General features: G+C 33.5%; 1 protein-coding gene across 1 annotated transcript in view; it reads right to left on the reverse strand.

The window, feature by feature from the left end:
• Window positions 1-259: 259 nt before the first annotated feature.
• Window positions 260-23,133, reverse strand: part of LOC150099606 (uncharacterized) — a 34,743-nt gene continuing 11,869 nt past the window's right edge. Inside the window, exons 2-6 of the mRNA XM_090404205.1 lie at window positions 18,190-18,245; window positions 12,395-12,502; window positions 8,159-8,194; window positions 1,260-1,295; window positions 260-509 (exon numbers count right to left, since the gene is read on the reverse strand). Coding sequence (XP_090260331.1) covers window positions 450-509; window positions 1,260-1,295; window positions 8,159-8,194; window positions 12,395-12,502; window positions 18,190-18,245 — 296 coding nt within the window. The 3' untranslated portion in view covers window positions 260-449. The remainder of the gene's footprint in view (window positions 510-1,259; window positions 1,296-8,158; window positions 8,195-12,394; window positions 12,503-18,189; window positions 18,246-23,133) is intronic.

A 23,133-nucleotide genomic window follows, 5' to 3' on the forward strand; every position in this document is an offset into this window, starting at 1 on the left:
TGTATCCCTTTCTTCTTCTGTGTGGTCTGAGAGTGGTAGTTAAACTTGTATAATTTTTAATTCGTAATGTCTATTTATTTCAACATAGAGTTCTACAATCCTTTTTTGACGTCTTTGATCTCTTGTATTTGATCACTTATGAACGGCTAATTAAGAATACGATGCTTCCCTGGGATCTTGTATCGTCACCTTAACTATAGAGTAGATGACAATTCTTTGAATGGATATTTACTCTAAATAAAACATGAACACTTTTAAAAATAGTTTAAAACCAAAATCTGTATTTCTATGTAATATAAAAAGCAAGTAAAACTCTATAACTGCAACACTGAAATTAATGCGATAGAATAAGGGAAATTTTCATATAGCATAGCATGTATATTAAGGATTACATCTGTCATAATACATTGATATCATATACAAATACTCAAACGATAATCCTGTAGTCATTATTGATGGTTTTCTCTCTTCTTCGCAGGGTGTTCATCAAGCAACGTTTGCATGCACAGCTGTTAAAGCAAAATATAATTTTTCTATTATTTTATTAATCATTTAATTATTAGAATTAAAATAAAAGAGCAATTAAAATCAGATAGAAAATTATATTCGAATTAACCAATAAAAAGTTCTCATTCTTGTTTAATCGGAAAATTTGAAAATATATATTTGTCCATATTTTTAAGATAACCAAAAATAGTTCACTGTTATCTAATGTAATGGCACCCTATATAATGAAACCTTTAAATTGCGCACCTTAGTCGTAAATCATTATTTTAGTGCCCATCTCCAAAATGGAATAAATACATGAAAAGAACTTGTGTTTAATTAAATTAATAAATAGCCAAAGTAGCATTGTCCTTTGTTCTACGCATGTTTTTCAAAAAAATTGAAATAAAATAATTAGGCATCATTTTGGCATATTCTTCACATAATCCACAGCGCGAATATACCACTGGGTTGCAGAAACATTTCTTGGGTGGAAGCCAAATATATGGGGAGTGAGTCAGAGTTTAAATGGATTTAAATGGACAAAAATGTAATTTATCTATAAGAGCGGGTTATTAATTTCAATGATTATTATATACCACTGAGATGCGTTCTATGTTTTCAGTACTCAGTATCGAAATATAAAAGCAATGCCATTCGATGTGCTTTACAGTGTGTCGAAGTATGAGTGTTTGCTGGTGCATGCTCCCCCACATACGGCATGAATCTGTCATGATATTTTATTTAAATTAAAAACTTGCTGAAATACTTACCTCAAAATCTGGTTGGGTCTCATCCCGTAGGTTATACTGAAATTTTAAAAAAGAAATTTCAGTTCTATAATAGATCACTTATCTAGTAATCATAAAATTAAATAAACTACATTTAAACAATTAAATATTAAATATTCAACTTAAATAACTCAATATTAATAATTATAGACTAGAGTGAATATAATTAAATAATTTAGTTTTTATAGTAATTTGAAAGAGAAGAACAAAAACTCACTGCAGCTAGAATTCGAAATCAAAAAATCAAAACCATCTAACGACTTTTATTCCCTTATAAGTAGTAGGAAAGGCCGTTTTAGCTCTAATTCACTTTTGGAGGCTGAGTTGGCATTCAGAGGTAGCTGGCCCAAGGCTATATGATCAACTAATTTTAAGTTGCATGCAATGAAGAGGCGGTTAACAAGTGAGGGTGTCTCGTGGACTCTAACCCTGGCACAATAATTTAATGTTTGTAGGTTCTATAGTCGATTTTCTTGAGTTTACGGAACAAAAAACCCGAGTTTGGAAGAAAAACAAGCTTGCCAGAGATTGACTAACACGAGAACCGGTCGAAATAGGGATAAAGAAATGTTCCACTAGTCGGCAACTAGAATCGAACTCACGACGCTCTTTCTTCAGGTGGTTTAGAGCTGTGGATTGCAAACACCACTTCCACTGAGCTACACAGGAAATTGAAACCTACTGTATTTAAACCTACTTGTTTCTATAGAAGATAGTAGTTATATATATGATAATTGAATGATAACTTAAACAGACATTGGGAGAACATACAGCAGTAGTTGATAGTGTATATCACCTGTTACCTGATGTTGAATTAATCCCGTGATGGATCTTGAATTGATACATCTGGATCAATTTTCATTTATAACTTTCATTTATAACTGTGATTTCATGTTTTTTATCAATTGAAAATTTTGCATCACCCTTACTATGTCATCTCTTGCCAATCATGCAAATGAAAGTCTCTCTCTCTCTCTCTCTTTGTCTTTGTCTCACTCTCACCCTCTCTCTCTCTCTCTCTCTCTCTCTCTCTCTCTCTCGGGATCAGCTTTTCAAAAAGACTAAGACTTTATGGATTGCTATAGCAATAGATTCATCATCATCATCATCATGATTTTACTCGTTAATCACTGAACGTTTCTAGACTTTGAGTTATGCATTAAAAACTAGACCACTCCTCTCTTCTGAAGTAAAAGAAAAAGTATAAGCATGAATTTTAAATTGCCTAAATCTTTTCAACGAATTGAATGAAAATCCGATTGTTACTGAAAGCACACAACAAAGGCAAGCTAATGCAACTAGCTGCAATCTTTATAACTGAAGTTATTCTTGCAATCTTGTATATTTATCCAGCATTTGATTTTCAAAAAAAAAATGCCAAAGCGGCCTAAGGTAAAAATACAGCACAAACATGCTCAATGTCACAAATAAAATATTTCTAGACTTCAATCAATTCACTGCACACTTTTTAACAAAATCCTCATCAGAATTTCTGTGACCAAATAGAGTAAATTTTCTTTATGTTCAAATTGTCTTATAGTCTATTCGAGTACCAGCACAAGCTTATTCTGGTCTATTGAAAATAATCAATTAGTCCATTGAAAATGACTGTTAGACAGAACAGCTCGACTATTTTTCAAGCTATTTTTCTCTCTGTGTGTCTCTCTCTAGTTACAACCACGGTCATATCTCCAAAGGATAAGGTCGACTACTTAGCAGGTATCTTTTCCTTCAACTTTTTTAAGTATTACTGAAGTAATATTAAGAATTTGCGCTCAAGAACTAACACTTAATCTGTATCACCTTCAGAAGCTGTCATACCCTACTGTTGTCTCCAACAGCGGATCAGGAAGTTTTATCTTGGCTGTCTTTAAAATGGAAGACAGAATTATCCAGCGGGTGTAGATGACTCTCAAAAGTGATACAGAAAAATACCTATAACCGCTCTTACTCTACCTTGAAAATGATGAGTTACTTTGTAATCACTAATCTTTTACTACTGATTAATAATCACTAGTAATCATTTTCCGTCGTCTCTTCAACTTCCGAAACACAGGATTTCTCCACCACTCAAATCTTAGTGTAAATCTCCAATCTATCTAATCTTAAAGTATTGATTTAATATTCAGAGTGTTGTAACCAAAACTTCTCTCAGAACTTGGTTGTATCCGGAAGAGACCTCTTGACTTAACAGTTGACTCCCACCCCCTTTTCACTGACTCCATCACTTGCTTTTCCACGATGGCCTTGTTCTGTTTATGCCTTTTCTGTAGATATTTTCTCTGAAGGCGTTCTATAGGTCCAAGGGAGCAGCATCGAAAGTTGCTGGTCATCAGCTATATAAGGTTCAGTTACAAATTCATTCATGCAACTCGCACCTTTTTCATTCCATATACCTCGTCCGTTGGACAGTCTTTCTCATATAATTTTCCTGAATGAGCTCTAGCTACAAATACATACGCACACACAGATTGTGTGTGTATATATATATATATATATAAAGAATACAGAATTTGTGATAACTTCGTAACCTTTCATGAAATTATTTTCACAGTCATACAGGTGAGATGAAGGATTTTTGAAGGGCTCCAAGTACCTTGTTGCAAGCAAAAGAACGCTACGAACGATGAAAGAAAACAGAAAATTTCCAGACGGTATAACTGCCATATGGATTCAGTAAGGTGACTCTTGAAGACAACATCAATAAAAAGACTTGAAGCCTTTGAGATGTGGTTATACAGACGAATGTTAAAAATCCCATGGACACCAAAAACGTCCAATCAGGAAGTACTGAAACAAATGGGGAAATGAAACAAATGGAGAAAATAAAATACTTGAAATTGGAATTTTAGGAATGAGTGAAGTTAGTTGGCCAGGATCAGGCAAAACTCAAGTCAATGACATGACAATGTATCACTCTGGAAGTTGTGAAAACAACCATCAAAACGGAGTTGGAATAATAATAAACAAAGAGATCAATAAATCACTGTTGAGCTTCATCCCTTACTCAGATAGGATGATGTTATTAAAACTGAAAGGACAACGACTAGATGTTAATCTTATACAAGTCTATGCCCCTACTGCTGACAAGAGTGATACAGAGATTGAAGAATTTTATGATCAATTAAAAGAACTAATGAAAAATACAAAAAAGCATGATATTAACATAGTCATGGGTGATTTAAATGCTAAAGTTGGGAAAGGTAGAAGTGGAGATGTAGTTGGCGAACATGGACTGGGCACAAGAAATGAGACAGGTGACTGTCTTTTTCAATTCTGCCAGGAAGAGGAGCTAATAATCACAAACACATGGTTTAAGCTGCCACCTCGAAGATTGTATACTTGGCGATCACCACAGGATAATAATGGGAATATAGTCAGAAACCAAATTGATTACTTACTAATTAATCAACGATTTCAAAGTTCTATAAAGAGTACAGAAACCTATCCTAGTGCAGATATTGCTTCTAATCATAACTTACTGGTGGCAGAGTTACAAATTAGACTGAAAGCTATGCTTAAGAAACATCAACAAAATGGTTTGATTTGGGAAAATTAAAAAACACAGAGATAAGAAGCAAATTGAGTCAAGATCTGAATCAAGAGATGTAGACTTATCAAGAATGATGACATCATGAGCGTTGATGAATCGTGGGACAAATTGAAATCTGTCTTCATAGAGAAATGTACCAATACCTTATGTCCTAATAGAGTAGTAAAATAGAAAGATTGGATGACTGATGAAATTCTTTCTCTCATGGATCAACGCAGATCATATAAAAATCATAATCCAACAACATATACAGAGGTTCAGAAAATTATTAAACACAAGATCAAAAAAGCAAAAGAAATCTGGATGAATGAAAAATGTAAAGAAATAGAAATTCTACAGGAAAAACATGGCAATTTTAAAATACACAAAAAGATGAAAGAGACCTCAGGTATATATAAGAAAAAACAATTCTGTATTCTTCGAAACAAAAAAGGGAGAAATTATATCCAAAAAGGATGACAAAATACAAGAACGGGAAATATATAGAAGAACTCTTTACTGATGACAGACAGAACCCAGAAAATGCTTATGAACATATGGAACGTCCATGCATTTTAAAATCAAAGGTAGAATGTGCATTGAACTCAGCTAAAAATGGTAAAGCCCTAGGACCAGATAGAATACCGGCAGAAATAGTAAAGTTATTAGAAGGTGACAACATTAACATATTAGTAAAGCTATTTAATAAGATCTACGATACAGGCATAATCCCTCAAGACTGGTTACATTTGACCTTCATCATGCTACCTAAAAAAGTAAATGCGAAAACTTGTAATGACTATAGAATGATCAGCCTAATGAGTCACGTTCTCAAAATGTTTCTGAAAATAATTCAAAAAAGAATATACAGAAAATGTGAAGACACCATCAGTGATACCCAATTCGGCTTTAGAAACGGCTTGGGAACAAGAGAGGCCCTTTTCTGTTCTCAGATCTTATTTCAAAAATGTATTGACCAAAACAAGGTAATATTTATTTGCTTCATCGACTTCGAGAAAGCATTTGACAAAATCCAACATGTTAAAATGATTGTACTATTAAAAAGAATTGGATTAGATGGTAAGGACATCACGATCATTGAAAACTTATATTTGAACCAAAAGGCATCTGTTCAAGTTGATGACATTATTACAGACTCCATTACCATCAAACGAGGAGTAAGGCAAGGATGTGTGCTGTCACCTCTTCTTTTTAACATCTACTCAGAAGTCATATTTCAAAAAGTCTTGGAAGGAAGAAAGGAAGGGATTAGTGTAAATGGTGAAATCATCAGTAACATCCGATATGCCGATGATACAGCTCTTCTGGCTGACAATATTCAGGATCTTCAAAATCGTTTGGAGCGAATAAATGCAGAGAGTGAAAAAATGGGATTAAAAATAAATATCACCAAAACTAAATTCATAGTCACAAGTAAGAAACCAATTCTTAATTTAGCACTTTCTTTAAATAGGAAACAAATAGAAAGAGTGACAAAGTTTAAATATCTCGGATGCTGGTTAAATGAAGATTGTAATCCAGAAATGGAAATAAAAGTTAGAGTTGAAATGGCAAGAAAAAATTTTCTCTTGATGAAATCAACACTGTGTAACCGCAGTTTAAACTTAGAGCTTAGAGTACGCATGGTTAAATGCTATGTATGGGCTGTACTGCTGTACGGTGCAGAAACTTGGACCTTGAAGACAACATCAATAAAAAGACTTGAAGCCTTTGAGATGCGGTTATACAGACGAATGTTAAATATTCCATGACAGCAAAAACGTCCAATCAGGAAGTACTGAAACAAATGGGGAAATCACGTGAACTTTTATATACCATAAAAAGAAGGAAAACTGCATATCTTGGTCACCTACTTCGTAATGAAAAATATAAGATACTTCAATTGATTATAAAAGGGAAGATAAATGGAAGAAGAGGACAAGGAAGACGATGAAATTCTTGGCTGTCAGATATCAGACAGTGGACTGGTATGAACTCTGAGAGACTGCTCAGAATAGCTGAGAATCTCTCAAAATTTGCCAAGGTGGTCGTCGACCTCCGATAGGAGATGGCACTCAAAGAAGAAGAAGGTGACTCTTAAAAATGTCTTCATTATATATTTCAAAATCTGAGAAGCCCTCTGCAATTTATTCAGATATTTTAAAATCTTATAGGACGGCAAAATATTTTTTTCTTTATTTAAGAATCAATCCAATTGGAATTTCTTTGCAGTAAAAATATCTCTTCTCCTTTTCCATCTTCCATATTTTCCCAGAATAACGTTTCATGCTGTCTTTCTTTATTAATATTATCTGCGGTATGGAATGATACACTGCTGTACTGAAATAGATGAGTCTTTTCCAGAAAGCGTCCACAATGTAGAATGTCAAAAGTATAAGGGGTTACACTGATATATGGGATATACTCGTATTTCGGGAAATAATCTTTCCAATCATCACACTCAAAGATCCAAGTATTGCTAAATTATTATACTCGTATACTCAACAGTTGGAGAAGAGCATCAGGCATTATTTAGAAAACTCATCAAAATAATTCCGGTAAGACTTAGAGAGCCGTAACCTTTGACCGTTGTGATGGTACTGGAGTGAGTGTGCGCATGGCTGGATGGGAAGGTGGGGATGCAGAAGCTATGCATGTCCGCCACAACACGTTAGTTAGAATATATTAAATCTAAATATAGATCTGTTTTAAAAGATGAAGATTTGAACGAGCTTGTAAGAACTGCTTTGACTAATTACACACCCAATTTTAAGGAGCTTACTAAGAAAATGGATATAAGGAAAGCCTCTACTAGTAAATAAGTAACTAATATTATGTTTTGCCTTTAAAATTATTCTAATTGTTCAAAGTAAACTTCATTTAGTGTGTTTTGAATTACTCTTTTATTTTATTCCTTTTTTTGTTTATTTTTACCTAGTAGAGCTTAATCGTAAATCTTTGAAAGAGATAAGAAAGTTCATTTCTGCATTACGGTTGTAATCATAAATTTAAATTTATTCAGGCTTATATACATTGAATATATACAGGCTTCAGTTATACAATCTTGCAATAATACTTAAATAAAATAACACTGCAGTATTTAATTTGCAAAAAAATATAATAATATAAATAAATCAATAAATATCTCTAAAATAGAATATGCTTGGATTTCTTTGTACTGGATACAGAAGATTGAAAACAGCAAACACAATTCCATGCATCTGAAAATAACTTTTGATTTAAGAAATAAAATCAAATAAAATCATGATCCCAGTTCATTTATTTTTTCAGATTTAATGACAAATGAATGTATAGAAATATTAAAAAATAAAAAAAGAAATTTACTTACGTCATTAAATAGTTTAGTATACACACAACGTTCAACCTTCAAATAATAGAAAATGCATTGGTTACAAATAAAACTTCTTGTTACTCATATTTGCATTAGTTTAACTTTTATTACAAAGTTAAGAAATTGAAGATATAGTTACTGTTATTGTTATATTATTGAAAACAAATCTTTTGTGTATTTAAAATTTAACAAATACAAGTTTTGAAATTCACTCTAATGAATATCAGAAATGAGGCCAAATATATTGAGATTTGTAATAAATATTTCAAAATATATGAAAATTTTATTTCATTCACACTGAGATTTCTACATTATTGGTAGTAGAATGTGAACAACTGTAAAACCTGTTTATTTTTTTTTGTCCTTTATGTAAGAATATATTTTGGAATACACATTCAAGATAAAGAACACTGAAAGATCTAAAAAAGTATGGCATGATATAAATTGATGCTTCCAGTTACTGGCATCTGATGGATTAATGGCAATATTTTAACATTCTCTTATTCTGAAGGGTGTTTAGTTAGGGGACACATTAGTTATTATTATGTATATTTCAGTTCAAATTAATTTCTATTAATAATTTGCAGAGCAGCTAAAGAATATAAAATAAACTGCTTTAGAAGTGCTTATGCAAGTCTGCCTTTTTATACTTCTTACTGCTGCTGAAATGCTATGAGGTTAACAGTGGTTGAGTTGAGCAATTGAAGGTGTCTCGTATTAATCTATGGACAGCGTATGATTATAACCTAAGTACTCAGGACTTATCTCATATTGTAGTTCAACAAGAACCACGCTAGGAAGATCATCCATCATTAAGCAGGTAGATAAGAGTAAGATCCTGTAGAAGATTTCTTAAATATTCAACAAAAAAGGCTTAAAGTAAAATCACATATCACTAATTAATAATCTAGACACAACAGAAGCGCACGATCCTAACACTGTGCATTGTTGTCTGAAACAGTGGAAGGCTTAAAGTCAATTATTTTATTTATGGTATTAGTAGCAGAAGAATCCTACTTGGTGCAGAGAGATCAAGTAACTCGGGAACTAGTCGAATTTCAAAAGGCGTACAGAAAGTTCTCCTACTTAGATTTTTCTTTCTTCACAGAATCGCGATATAGATGCAAATACTATTGCTACTCAGTCCTACTTCACAAATATAATTGATAAGTAAATCTGAGAACATTCTGCAGTTACATCTTTGTTGTCAAGTTCACTGCAAATATAACTATTCCCAAAACAGAATGATGTCATTTGTTCTGAATATGTCTTAAGATGTACAGTAATGACCTTCTCTTAAGTAATTATAATGTACAAACGAATAATACAACTCTTCTCATTTCTCATACAAAACCACAGCAGAATATCATCATGTTCATAGAAACATTTTTCATAAATAACAAAGAAGTTAATTTCATAAATTTCCAGAGCAAGGTTTTTTTCTTCATAGCTTATTAACAAGTGTATCTAAAAATGTAATTAACGATATTTTCTCATTTTTAACTGAAAAATGAACCAGAAAGAAAATATTTCCTATGGATAATATCCACACCTCACTGAATAGGAAATCGCGTTGTTTTTGAGCCAGAAATAGTTTTTAAAAATTGTAAATATTACATCCCCAAAATGACTGGAAATATCTACTTACCATTCACACTTCTGATCCATTTGTTTCTTATAATAACGCACCGAATTAATGATCTTGAAAAGTGACTTATTTTTTTAATAAAATTCAGTCGATATGTATCAGTCGAGGATATTTTTTATAATAAGAGAGAATTTTAAAATCTGTGAGAATTGTTTGCTAATTACACTAATAACGAGAAAATACTTCAACTGTTTCCCGTCACTTATTTCTAATCAAGACTACACAAGTATTGTAGTACTTCACTGTATGCAGTTTGCTAAGGTTAATAAAAGCAGACATTTTAATTAAGCATTTTTCAACTATCACTAGGACGAGAAGGGTTTTGGCAGATATGGCATTATTATTCTGTGTTCATGTTGCTTAAATAAATCTAATTTAATTTTTATTGTTGGTAACACTTCTCCTGTTGCAAATATGCCTTCCTACACACAGTACCGGTTCTTATTTTCTGACGTCATTAAGCAATGCTCGTTATTCAATGCTTGACCTACTGAAATACATGCAATCTAAAAAATACAATAATCACCCTTCAAAACCCAGAATTCGTATAAAACGTTATGATACATCCGATGAATTTCTAATTAACAGATTACGTCACTTTTGGAGTTTGTCCAGTATGATGCATGCAAAAGTGGCCAAATCAACTTGTTCAAGGCTTTCTAACTTTCACAATAATCATGTTTCTTCATCATAACAATAATAACAATAATACACATACCGGCCACTGAATTAGAAACCATTAGGTAGATGTACGTAAACATCACTTAAGCAGCGTATATACAAAGCACTTGGAAACGTGTGTCACCACGTGTTCTAGACAACTATTTTAAAATTCTTCTGGTCAGTAATCGTCAATAGTGTCAATCAGAATGGGAAAAACAAAGAATCGTTTGGTGTTCGATGAAGTAATTATTGTGGGTGTCCATCTGGTTGGAGCTACGATTTGAAAACAGTATTGCTGATTGCTTTCTCAAAAGGTGAGAAACCAGGATAAGCCAGGTGTTTAATCAGTGGGAAAATAACCTGCTTTGCTTGAGTTAGAAATGTAACTCGATACTAAGACAGTCAGTTACGAACGAGATCGAAGTCGTCTGAGAAGACTTGTGTGGACAAACATAACATCCTTTATGCAGAAAATGAACGAAGCATTTAATGTTACCGACACCGAATTCTGCACAGAGAATTGTAGAGATCGATCTTGGCAGTCGCATGAAATTACTGAAATCACCGATGTCTGCGAAGAATCGGAAAGTTCCCCTACTGTGGTCTGAAGAACAGCGTGATGAACACTGGAAGACGGGGCACTATAATTCAATGAACGAATCTCTCCTTCTAAACACAATTCAAGATACCGAAGGTGGTGTCATGGTGTAGCGTATGCTCTCTTCGTACGGAACGGGTCCCTTAAAATTGCTGAAGTTTGGGTGTCCTCCAAGGAATATTGGAACATTGTTGCCGATCAAGTCCCTCTGCAATGTTGACCTTATATCTGTCGTGTTACTATTCTTTAACGTATGACAATCTACTGTCCACCGCTCAAGAATTGTTCAGCAGTTGATCAGTACACATGACTGAGATTTACACCATCTTCCCTAGCCGCTACAAAGCCGGGTTCTGAATCCCAATGAGAATGTATGGATTATGTGCGAAAACCAGATCCGCGAATAAAATTGTCTTCCGTCAAATCTACGCTAAGTAAAGGACCGTCTGGTAAAAGGCTGGTATGGAAAGTATAAATGTAATCCAAATCCTTGTGGAATCTATGTAAATCCAGTTATATGTGTTCAAATTCTGGCTAAAGGAGGTCCAACACAGTTTAAATAAAAGTTTTAACTTCAATGGCCGGTATGTGTAAAAAGTGGAATAGCAAAATAATCAAACAGAAAAAATCAACTAATGCCTTTTATTCCTCTGTATTTTAATATCTGATGGTTCACTTGAATCTCCACCGGTAGCCAATCAGAGATAGGTGGTTAAAGACTGTCACTAATTATGCACGGTCCCGGTGAAACGATGCAGCTGATAAGTTTCGCCATCTCGTGGTCCCAAATCCCAAAACTATGTTTCACTGTCTGAAAACAGTGTAGGTTCTACGGTCGATTTTCTTTAGTTTACGGAACCAAAAACCCGAGTTTCTAGGATAACAAATAGCTTACCTCTAACATAAATCGACTAACTCTGGAAGTGGTCGAAAAAATGGTTAATAAAAGTTCCTTTAGTGGCTACTAGAATAGAACTTACAACCCTCTTCCTTTGGGAGGTATAGCATCATCGATGACACACGCCACTCTAATTTTAAAGTTGATCACTTTAAAATATTCAAGTGAAATAATCTGCTTTAACAAAAGGCAATAACTAGCCATCAACCAATTCGAAATGCAAATTTATAAATCCCTTTGAGAATATGTCTGAAGAAAACACCAGCCAAAGTCCATTATCCTTTCCATGCATTTCCATTTTGATTATTAGATTAGAAAAGCAGTAGAGAACTTGGAATAATTTCAAACCCTTTCTCGGTCTCTTTTGTTTTATTTATTTCTTTATTTGGGAATTTTATAGGAAATCATTTAGTTTTAACAACTTACCAATATATGGTTGCAGTCTTCATTGCAAAATCCATTTACGTAATCCACTGCCTTATCTTTGGCATCGGGATAAAAGCGAGCTGCACATGCCTGTGCAGTTTCATTCACCTGAAGAAATGGCAGTTATTCAATAAAACTTCATAGCAATTTTAATAAAATAATATTTCGAAGAAACGTATTAGTGATATGCAATATAATCAGGATTAAATGTATATTTTAATAATGGGATTGGTCTGTCTTATTTAAAATGACTCATCAATCACCTAAGGCCACATGATACAATATTATATTTCATTTCGTATAATCATATAATTGGAGATCGATTTCATCTCCTACTGAAAGAAACTGAAATTTGTATTTTCTTAATTAAAACAACACGTAGTCAAACAAAAACTACAGTTTGGATCATTATGTGAAACATATTCTATAACATGACTCCTGTCTGTATTTAATTCTCAGACTAACTGGTTGACTGTTCATAATACATGACAGAAATTACACAGTGGATAACATCTTGGAAAAGTAAAGTGATCAGTCTGCAAACAAAACAAGGAGTACTGGAAACATGCATCTTTAGCGGTGTTCTTTATGGACCTGAAACGTGGTTAATAAATAGGGAATCAAGAAAAAGAATTTCTGCATTTGAAAGAACCTTTTCAGGAAGATTCTAAGAACAGGATGGGTTCAGAAAATCACAAATGAAGAACTCTAGGGGAAGATACAACCAGAGGAGAATCTTATGCAGATTATACAACGATAGCCGCAATTATTTGGACACATCTGTAGAATGAGTGAGGACCGAAAGATAAAGACATTCATGTTTGGTATTATGGATGGTGTAAACCATCCATAATACCAAATTGTCTACCTATGATCAATATGGTCTACCTATGATCTACTTTTAGTATTATGGATGGTGTAAACCATCCATAATACTAAAGGTAGATCATAGGTAGACCATACAGGGAATGTATAGACGACATAAAGGACTGGTGTGGAATAGGTGTACAGAAACTGCGACACTCTGCACTGCACAAAGAAAGGTGAAGAAGATTGAAAAGGAGGCATCGGACACCAACGGGCAGTGAGCCCATGGTTCGTGATGATTATGAATTGCAAGGAATTCAAATTTTCTAGGAAAGCTGTAATTAACATTAGATTGTAGCTTACCTATAGTTGAAAAGTCCTTAAATATTCCTCAAATTCTAGATAAGACGAAATTTATGGTTTCCGACAAATCAAAGAATCCTTCCAATCGCAATATGTGCGATACAAATCCCACATTATCTTTTAATTATCTTTTATCTTGAATGCAAAACAGTGTTTCTTAAATTAAAAACCCATTATTAATCAACAAAACATTTCATTTTAAATAGATTGTACTAATTTAATTATATTTGCATTTAGAGTAACCTATATTTCTTATCCCCCCCCCCAAGTCCTGCTATGCTGCCTCACTGTGGTGGGGGGGTGGCCCTAGGCGGGATGTGTAAAGCACGTCGGGAGTATCATTACTTCTGGTAGGGCTTCCCAAGGCGTGAAGGCCATCCCATTATGACCAGATAAATGCTAGCAGGTGAAGACAGAAGAGGAGATTGGCACTATCTGTCTTAGTTTATGGCCCATTAGATATTCATGGCGAAGGATTTAACACAGCACACCATGCCGGCTCGGACGTCGCCATTGTTCAACAAGGTCCGCGTTGCCATTTGGTAGCAGCTCCAGGGTGGCAATGAGAAGTTAGCGACTGGCGTTACCACTATCACTGACAAAAATAATGGAAAACCTGGATCCAGATTCAGACTCCGCAACCATTTAATGACCGGAACTTAGTATATTAGGACTCTACTACAATCAGGTCAACTCAAATTACTACAGCACGAACTAAAAAGATATGAATGGACTGTTATGGGACTTTGTGAAATTCGATGGCCCAAAACAGGAGAGCTAACAACAGATGAAGGACATTTGCCTCTTTACTATGGATGTGATTGCAGCGGGAAAGAAGGTGTATGGTTTTTGATACACAAATCATCACGAAATTCTGTCATGGAATTCAACCCTATCAATAGCAGAATTGCTCTAGTCCGCCTGAAAGGAAAACCACTCAATATCACCATCATACAGGTCTATTCCCCAACCACAGATCTCGAGGACTGCGAAGTAGAGGAGTTTTATGGTCAACTTAATGCAACAATCACCAGAGCGAATAGAAAAGACCTTTTGATTGTACAGGGCGATTGGAATGCCAAAATTGAAACAGACTTCGGCAAGGATTATCTCCAATTTGTCAGACCTTATGGCTATGGGGAGACAAATGAAAGAGGATTTTGAATTGATCAATTTTGCCTCACAAAATGAACTTACCATTACTAACACTCTATTTCCCCATAAACCTTCCAGAAGATGGACAGGGACTTCCCCTGATGGTAAAACACATAACTAAATTGACTTTATCCTTGTAAGCACAAGATTTTAAAACCCCATCAACCTCACAAGAACCAGATCATTTCCTATAGCCGACATTGGCAGTGACCACAGCATGGTCATTGCAACTATGAATATGAAAATGAGGGAAAGATTACGTATAAAATCAACTCGTAAAAGATATAGTATAGAAAAATTAAAAGATCCCCAAAGAAATACAAAATATAAATACAAATTAAAACACATTTTTGAAACAAGCTTCAAGAAATATAATAGTATCAAATCTAAAACCAAATATTTCTCACAAAAGATAACTGAGACAGCTGAAGAAACCCTTGGATATAAAAGGAAAATAAATAAACCATCGATAACCAAAAATAGTTTGGACCTATGCGACAAAGGAAAATATTTGAAATCTCATATTAATAGCGGTGATAATATAGAACATTATAAAAATATTACTAAGATTATTAAAAAAAGAAATCAAACATGCTAGATAATAGAAAGCAGACTATCAGATGAACAAACAGATTTCTGGAAGTCCAGAAGTACAATTGACCGTATTTTTACAATACACATACTAGACGAAAAATACATAGAACATAACAAAATAATCTGTCACAACATTTTAGACATTCAAAAAGCTTTTAACTCAGTATGGCACAAGGCATTATGGAAAATGTTAAAACATTATGGTATCGACAACAAAATAATTAGGATTATTAAATCTCTTTATTCCTCATCTGATATGAGAGTTGAAATTAAAAATTACAGCAGTGAACCGTTCCGGGCAGAACGAGGGGTAAGACAGGGATGCATCTTGTCCCCCTCTTCTTTTTAATTGTTTTCTGTAATATGTCATAGATGAAGCTCTTTATGAATATGACACTGGAACTGTTCACGGAGTAAGAATAAATAACTTATGTTTTGCTGACGATATCGATCTTCTGGCAGAAAGTGAAGAAGAATTACAAGAGATAACCAGGCGTGTTTTCGGAACATTAAAAAAATATGGATTATACATAAACCTACAAAAAACAAAAACAATGATAACCTCAAAATCAGACATTGAATTCTTAAAGATATAAATTGGAAAAAATAAACAAATTGAGAATGTAAAGCAGTTCACTTATCTAGGAAGCACGTTGAGTCAAGATGTTTGTTCAAAAACCGACATTAAATATCGAATTACTAAGGCAACCATGGTCCTACAGAAGTTAAAACCATTGTGGGGAGATAACAGAATAGAAATCACAACCAGACTAAGACTAATTGACACTTTGGTGAATTCTGTCCTCTTGTATGGTTGTGGGGCCTGGACTTTATTGAAGGAAGATGAGAGGAGACTCCTGTCTTTCGAAATGAAAACTTACAGAAGACTTTTGAGAATTCCCTATACCGCTCACGAAACCAATGAAAATGTCCGAAAACTGATTAATTCAATAGATGGGAGAAAAAGGGAATATATTCTGACAGTCATCAGAAGAAGACAGATAGAATGGTTCGGAAATGTGGAGAGGGCTAATGGCATTCCAAAGGAAGCACTAGAAGGAATCATTCCGGATCAAAGGTTAGGGGCCGACCGCGATTAAAATGGAACTGATAACATCAAAAAATGGACAAATTCCTCCCTTTCTCAACTGACATCAAGAAGAAGAGACCGAGACGACCGGAGGAGGCTAGCAAAGAGTATAACCTACCAGCCATGAATGACCCAACGGTTCATTTAGGACTACGGGAGAAGAAGAATATTTCTTATAAATAAATAAATAAATCAGCTAATGCCTTTTTATTCCCTTGCTGGGAGTAGGCGAAGCCTGTTAACTCTGTCTAGCTTTTGGAGACTGAGGGCAGTTCAATCTCCACCAGTATCAATCAGAGGTAGCTGACCAATGTCTATCACTAGTTATAGGTGGTACTGGCATCTGCTATATTCTTAAGAAAATTATTTAATTTATCATTTCTATGGTGATGTATGGAGACATATTTTACTCATTTCAATTGATTTGATATTAGTTACTGAATTACTTGGTTACTTTGAGAGTGTTCCGTGGACTCATTTAATTAACAAACTGAAATTTTACTGAAGACTGCCTTTATATTGTTTTTATTACTGAAACTAATTAATAATTCACATTATTCAGTGATGAAGTTTTAAATTTTAAATTAAATAAGTTGCTACAGAATTAATATTACTAATTTTGAAAATTGAATTATTATCAAAATGCAATAGATCAAATTGATCTGTTGCATAGATCACTTTGAAGACTCATTAATCATTATAAAAGTTCTCTAGATATTCTGATGATATTGAACCTTTTCCCCTTTTGTTCTTAGCATTATTTTATGATATGTCTTTAACAATTAGGTCTAATTCGCAATAGTGGGTAACAGAAATCGTTCTCTTTCTCTCTCTCTCTCTCTCACTCTTTACAAGTTCTGCAAGTGTTGGACAGCAACTGATTGAGTTTGCATTCATTCGACCTTGCAATCTAAAATTATGAGGATTTGGATACTGATAATCTCACTTATATAGTTGGTGTATTTCTGTTTATTCTGTGATCATAAAACTAAACTATGATTAAAACAAAACTAGTATTGAGACAAGAAACGTAGCTAGATATCGTTATGTAGATGAAGGTACCACACACACACACACACACACACACACACACACACACACACACACTGGTCCAAAACTCTGTTATACTCCGATGCATTGAATTTTTTCCGAATTAATATGAAATATACGAATCTACCACGCACACTCTATCTTGAAAGTAACTTGTTAAAACAAAAGAACAAATATATTAGATCAGTATGTATTACAAAGAATATCCTCATTCTCTTCCATAAAATTACATCCAGCATACGGACATCAATAAATGTACGAGTCGTATTGCTTTAAATACAGTATGATTTTAAATCTTAATATAAAATTTTAAACTTGATGTGTATAATGATCAGAAAATAAAAATCAGTAAGTAAATATCCTTTAGTGCTTTGTGGTAAACAGTATATAAGTATTATATAACTGATAAATTACCTACATGTGTACACTACACTACACTACACTAGTAATAGAATAGAGTTCGTGTTGGGATTTGTTACGCGCCTATTCTGTACTCAAGAAATTCGAAAGGGCTCAGAGTTTCATGCTACATGAATAATAATACCACAAAATAAATACTTCACTGATTTCATCAACTCCGTAGCAGTCTAATTAATCTATACATAAATGTATAGATTAATAGAAAAAAAAAGGAATTATCATACACAAAAAATTGAAAAGCGGTGAAATATTTAAACATAATATGATGGAAAGTCTTATTAAAGTACATCATATTCAAAAATATTTTTAAACTTACCCCTCCGGTCAGTAAATTGAAACATCCAGTATATCGTAACTTGATATCTGTGTTATCTGAAACAAAATCAGAATTGTTATTGATAACCATATAAGTTTATTATACAATTTATCATTACAAACACTTAAGATTTCAAAAAAAAAAAAAACAGATTAAACACTTATTTTGAAAAATGATTTAATATTATATGTAAATAACTTTTAAAGTTTGATAGATTTTATTGTCTCATAGATTCTTGAATGAATTCGGTCAAGAATGGCAATAAAAATAGATTTTTCTCTCATAATATTGCGATGATGGGAACGATGCCTTTGCAAACCCAAAGACACCACTTAGAACACAGTTACACAATATCATTAAATATTTTTTTAAAAATAATAATTGTTTATTATCTCTCAAATAATTACATGAATATACTGAAATTTAGGCAACAATGCAACTTTTTCTTGCAAAATGGTTCAGTAAAAATTATAATTACTCGTAATATCATTATCATTTGCAGAATTTCTCATTGACACAAGAGTAAAAAGCGTGTATTATTCCATTAACAATAATCATAGTAATACTTTACACTTAATAACTCACAAGTTAAACAATATTACTTATGTTGCAGTTTACATAATAATATTTTTTTTAATTTAAATATGTAAATTAAATATATAATTTTATATTTAAATATATAACTGAAGTATTACTATCACATTTTCTGTTTACTACTTGTATTCGTTACAGAATGTTAAGTAAATAATGTTAGATAAATACTACTACTGGGATGTAACTCAACTGCACCCTCGAAGCTTTGTAATTAGCTTATCTGAGGATGATACTGGTTATATATATATATATATTTGTTATTGATTTGGTTGCTATGTTGGAAGTAGGCAGATGTTTAGGATGTTTGGGAGGTCAAATGAATGATCTGAAAGGTCTGATCAAAATGAAATTGCCGATATATCCTGTGTTATTGCATCTGTCTTGATGGTTCACATTCTTTTTTATTTTGGGCTTCTTTTTGAACTATTTAGGAGGCCTTGTTCTTCACTGTGGCAGCCTTTCTATGTCTTCTGTGGTTTTAATTTGTATCGGCTTTGAAGTTTGTGACTTCCTTATGAATATCTTGGCATCTCTGGTCCACAAAAATTGGTAATTTTTTCCATTTTTGCTTTTCTTGCTTGGTACAACAGATTCTGGTTGAATGGTGTTAAATATTCGGATAGGAAGATTGGTGTATTGTCTTGCTGTGCGTTCAAGTCCTTGGCAACTGGTTTTTTCTGCCTGCTGGCTTTTATGAGATTGTCTCTTGTGCACTTTCTCTTAAGACGAATTATGACTGGTGCAGGTCATGGCAAGCCTTGGGTTTTACTCTTCCTTGGAATCCGATTTACGGTCTGAATGTCGTTAAGCTGTAGGGGGATAATAATTACATGGCCTAATTTTGAAACCACGTCTCTGATGTTTTCTGTAAATGCAGTTTCAGGAAGACCGTTTATGACAAGATCTTCTTTATGTTTTTGCTGATTTAAACGTTTGTATTGTAGTTTTAGAGAATGAAGTTCTTGACGGAGTTTGGATGTCTCTTTCATCAAATTGTGTTGCCTGTCATTTAGTGCGTTAATTACATTCTGCATTTTGCATTTTATTATATACAGTACATTTTTTTCTTTTTTAAATTTGACAAAGTGTTATCATTATTATGCAAGTTATCTACATTTAGACTATTCACATATTATATTTACGGTTTAGTACAGAATGTTATATAATAATAATAATAAATATTATTATTATTGTTCTTCTTGTTATTATTATTTTATTCACATAATTGATATATAGTCAAAACAGGATGTCATATCAACAAAAATTTGATTGGGGATACAGAACAATTCAAATTCTATCCAAGAATCTAAGAATAGTCCGTCAGGTAGCATCGTAAAATATGGACTTTTCCAAGTAATGCTGTTTTTTGTAGGTCATATGGGGTCACTTCGTCGATGTTATATTGCTGTAAATAGTTGGATAGCTTCTTTGAAGTTGCACCAAGTGTACCGATAACTATTGGGATGACTGGTTGTTTAAGCCACAGTCGGCCAACTTTGATTGCCAGATCTCGATAATTAGTAATTTTTTCCAGGACTTTATTGTTAATGTTGTTATCACAGGGTACTGCGATATCGATAATCCAAACCTGTCGATGTTCGATAATTGTGATATCAGGTTTATTGTGTTCCAAATGCCGATCAGTTTGTATTCGAAAGTCCCAGAGAATTTATGCTGTTTCGTTTCCCAATATTGTCTCTATATTATGCTGCCAACAGTTATCAGAAGTAGGAAAGCCATATATTTTGCATACATGAAACGAATTATTTTGGCCATTTGATCATGGCAGTATTTATCGTCAGTTTGAGGTATTTTGCTGCAGGCTATGATTAGATGCTCTACAGTCTCATCTTTCTGATTGCAAAATCTGCATTTGCTGTTCTTATTGATGTTCAAAATTTTTGCTTTCATTACATTAGTTTGTGATGCCTGTTCTTGAGCTGCTAGAATAAATCCTTCTGTTTCTTTTTTTTAATAAATCCGTATTGTAGCCATTGCCGCGTCTTGTTCACGTCAATTGTGTCCGCAGTATCAAATTGGCCATGCAAGGGTTTATTTTTCCATCGCACATATCGATTATTTTGTTGTTCCTTTTTGTAATCGGATTTGTTTCCTGTTGCTTTTAGAATGCCTTCTTGCGTAATTGCTTGAATCATTGGCTCAGGGCTATTGTCGATGTAACTTCTTAAACTACTTTCTTCTTCTTCTTCTTGCAGCTGACCCAGTCCACCTGTTCTCCTCGGTAGATACAACCGGTCAACATCACTTCGTGGATGTAATGCATGATGCATGGTAAATAGTTTTCTAGTTTTGCGGTCTAATTTGTCCAGGTTTTCTCTTGGTCAATCTATTATGCCAGCTGTGTATCGAGTCACTGATATAGCCCAAGAATTCATTCTTCTAATTGTGTTTAATCTATTTAGTTTTGTCTTCAGAATATGTCTAACTCTTTTGGTGTATTCGTTTGCTTCCTGTTTTTTAACTTTCGAGTGGAAAAAATCATTGGTTTCTAATATTCCTAGGTATTTATAGTGTTCGTCAGCTAATTGCTTTAATATATTTCTCTTGATCAAAATTAAAACTGCTAGTGTCATAAATGTTTCCTCTTTTAACAGATAAAATTGCACATTTATCTACACCACATTCCATTTTGATGTCCTGACTGAAAATACGAACTGTGTTCAATAAAGAGTCAATTTTCTGGGCCGGTTTTGCATATAACTTGAAGTTATCCATATACAACAGATAGGAAATTTTAATATTACATTTAGGAATTTCATATCCAAGTTTTTTTTCTTCAGAATCATAGACAAAGGTATCAAAGAAATGTTGAAGAGCAATGGTGACAAGGAATCACCTTGGAAAATTCCACGTTTAATGCTGATATCACCAAATCGTTCATTATTCATTATTAAAGTTGTTTTCCATGATTTCATAGCAGCAGCCAGATACGAACATATGTTTTTGCTAATTCCAAATAGTTTTAGTGATTTTAGGATCCAGGAATGTGGGAGGGGAATCGAATGCTTTCTTGTAGTCTATCCATGCCATGTTTAAGTTACGGAGTTTTTCATCTTTTTGAGTTTCTGAGAATCATTATTAATAAGGATCTTTTTTATTGTTCCTCTAGATTTTTGAAAATTGCCTTTTTTTTCAATCTGATAAATCTGATTATCTGATAACTAGTGTGATATGGAATTTACTATGATTTCAGTGAACAGCTTAAGAATAGTTGGTAGGCATGTTCTTGGACGATAGTTACTTGGATCTGCACTCTTATACCTATCTTTCATGAAGAGAAAAGTGATATCATCCAGTCTTCCACTGAGCCTGACTGCAATAAATAATCAAATTTGATTATTTGTTGCAGTGTAATTCTTATACAAGTAGTCAAGAAAAAAAAGTCACACAAATAATCAAATTGTTCTGCCATTCGATCATGTAGACTGGTTAGATGTTTTAACCAAAATCCATGTAGTTCGACTTTGCCAGGTGCACTCCAGTTTTTTTAATTTTCTAGCTTGAGCACTGAACATTTCTTTACTGATAATGATATTTTGCATTTTTTTTGTTTCATTTCTGATTCTATTTCCTTAATCCATGAAGCATCTTTTTTGTGTTCAATAGGATTATCCCAGATTGACTTCTAAAATTTGAATGCTTCTACGTTTCCTGGTGAATGATGGTTTGCATTTGTATTTCTCTGGAGCGACTGAAGGAACTAACGATGATTCTGTCTAAATTGCATATTTTGTACATAGTGGTTTATTCTTGCTTCATATCTTTTCATTTTCGTGCAGTCGTGTGCAAACTGATTAACACATTTACATGTGTTAATCAGTTTGTTTTTGATGTTATTATTTTTTAGCCGTCCTATAAAACTCTTTAAGTTTCTCAGATCAGCTCGATGTTTGTTGACTTTTCGTTCTAACCGGATTTTCCATGGTGCAGACTATTTCATCGTTGGCTTTTGATATTTCGGTTTGCAGCCAAGCTTCACTGAAGTGATATGGGCTGTGCTGTATAGCAGCTGATTTGTTTCCTTTATACTGTTGGTTGTGATGGTGTCAAATATAGCATTTGCGACTAAGAGGAATCATTTTAGCTTAGATTTTTGTAGGGCTTTTAATAGTGGTAGTCTTATACGGTCATTTATGGAGTTCATATGTTCCAATATCCCTGTCTTTATTTTACACTGCATTTCTGTAAAAACATTGTGATATATGTCGTCAGCATGATATTTACTGAGTTCAATTCTAAAGTCTGATATAGCTACCTGCTGATGATTTGCTGTTACTGGAGTTGTTAGCTTATTACGTAACTCTTGCTGCTTCAGTTCAGTGAATATTT

The sequence above is a fragment of the Typopeltis vanoorti genome, chromosome 14 (assembly GCF_054136105.1).
Source record: "Typopeltis vanoorti isolate ZY-2024b chromosome 14, IOZ_Tvanoo_1.0, whole genome shotgun sequence".
NCBI classification, from domain to species: Eukaryota; Metazoa; Arthropoda; class Arachnida; order Uropygi; family Thelyphonidae; genus Typopeltis; species Typopeltis vanoorti.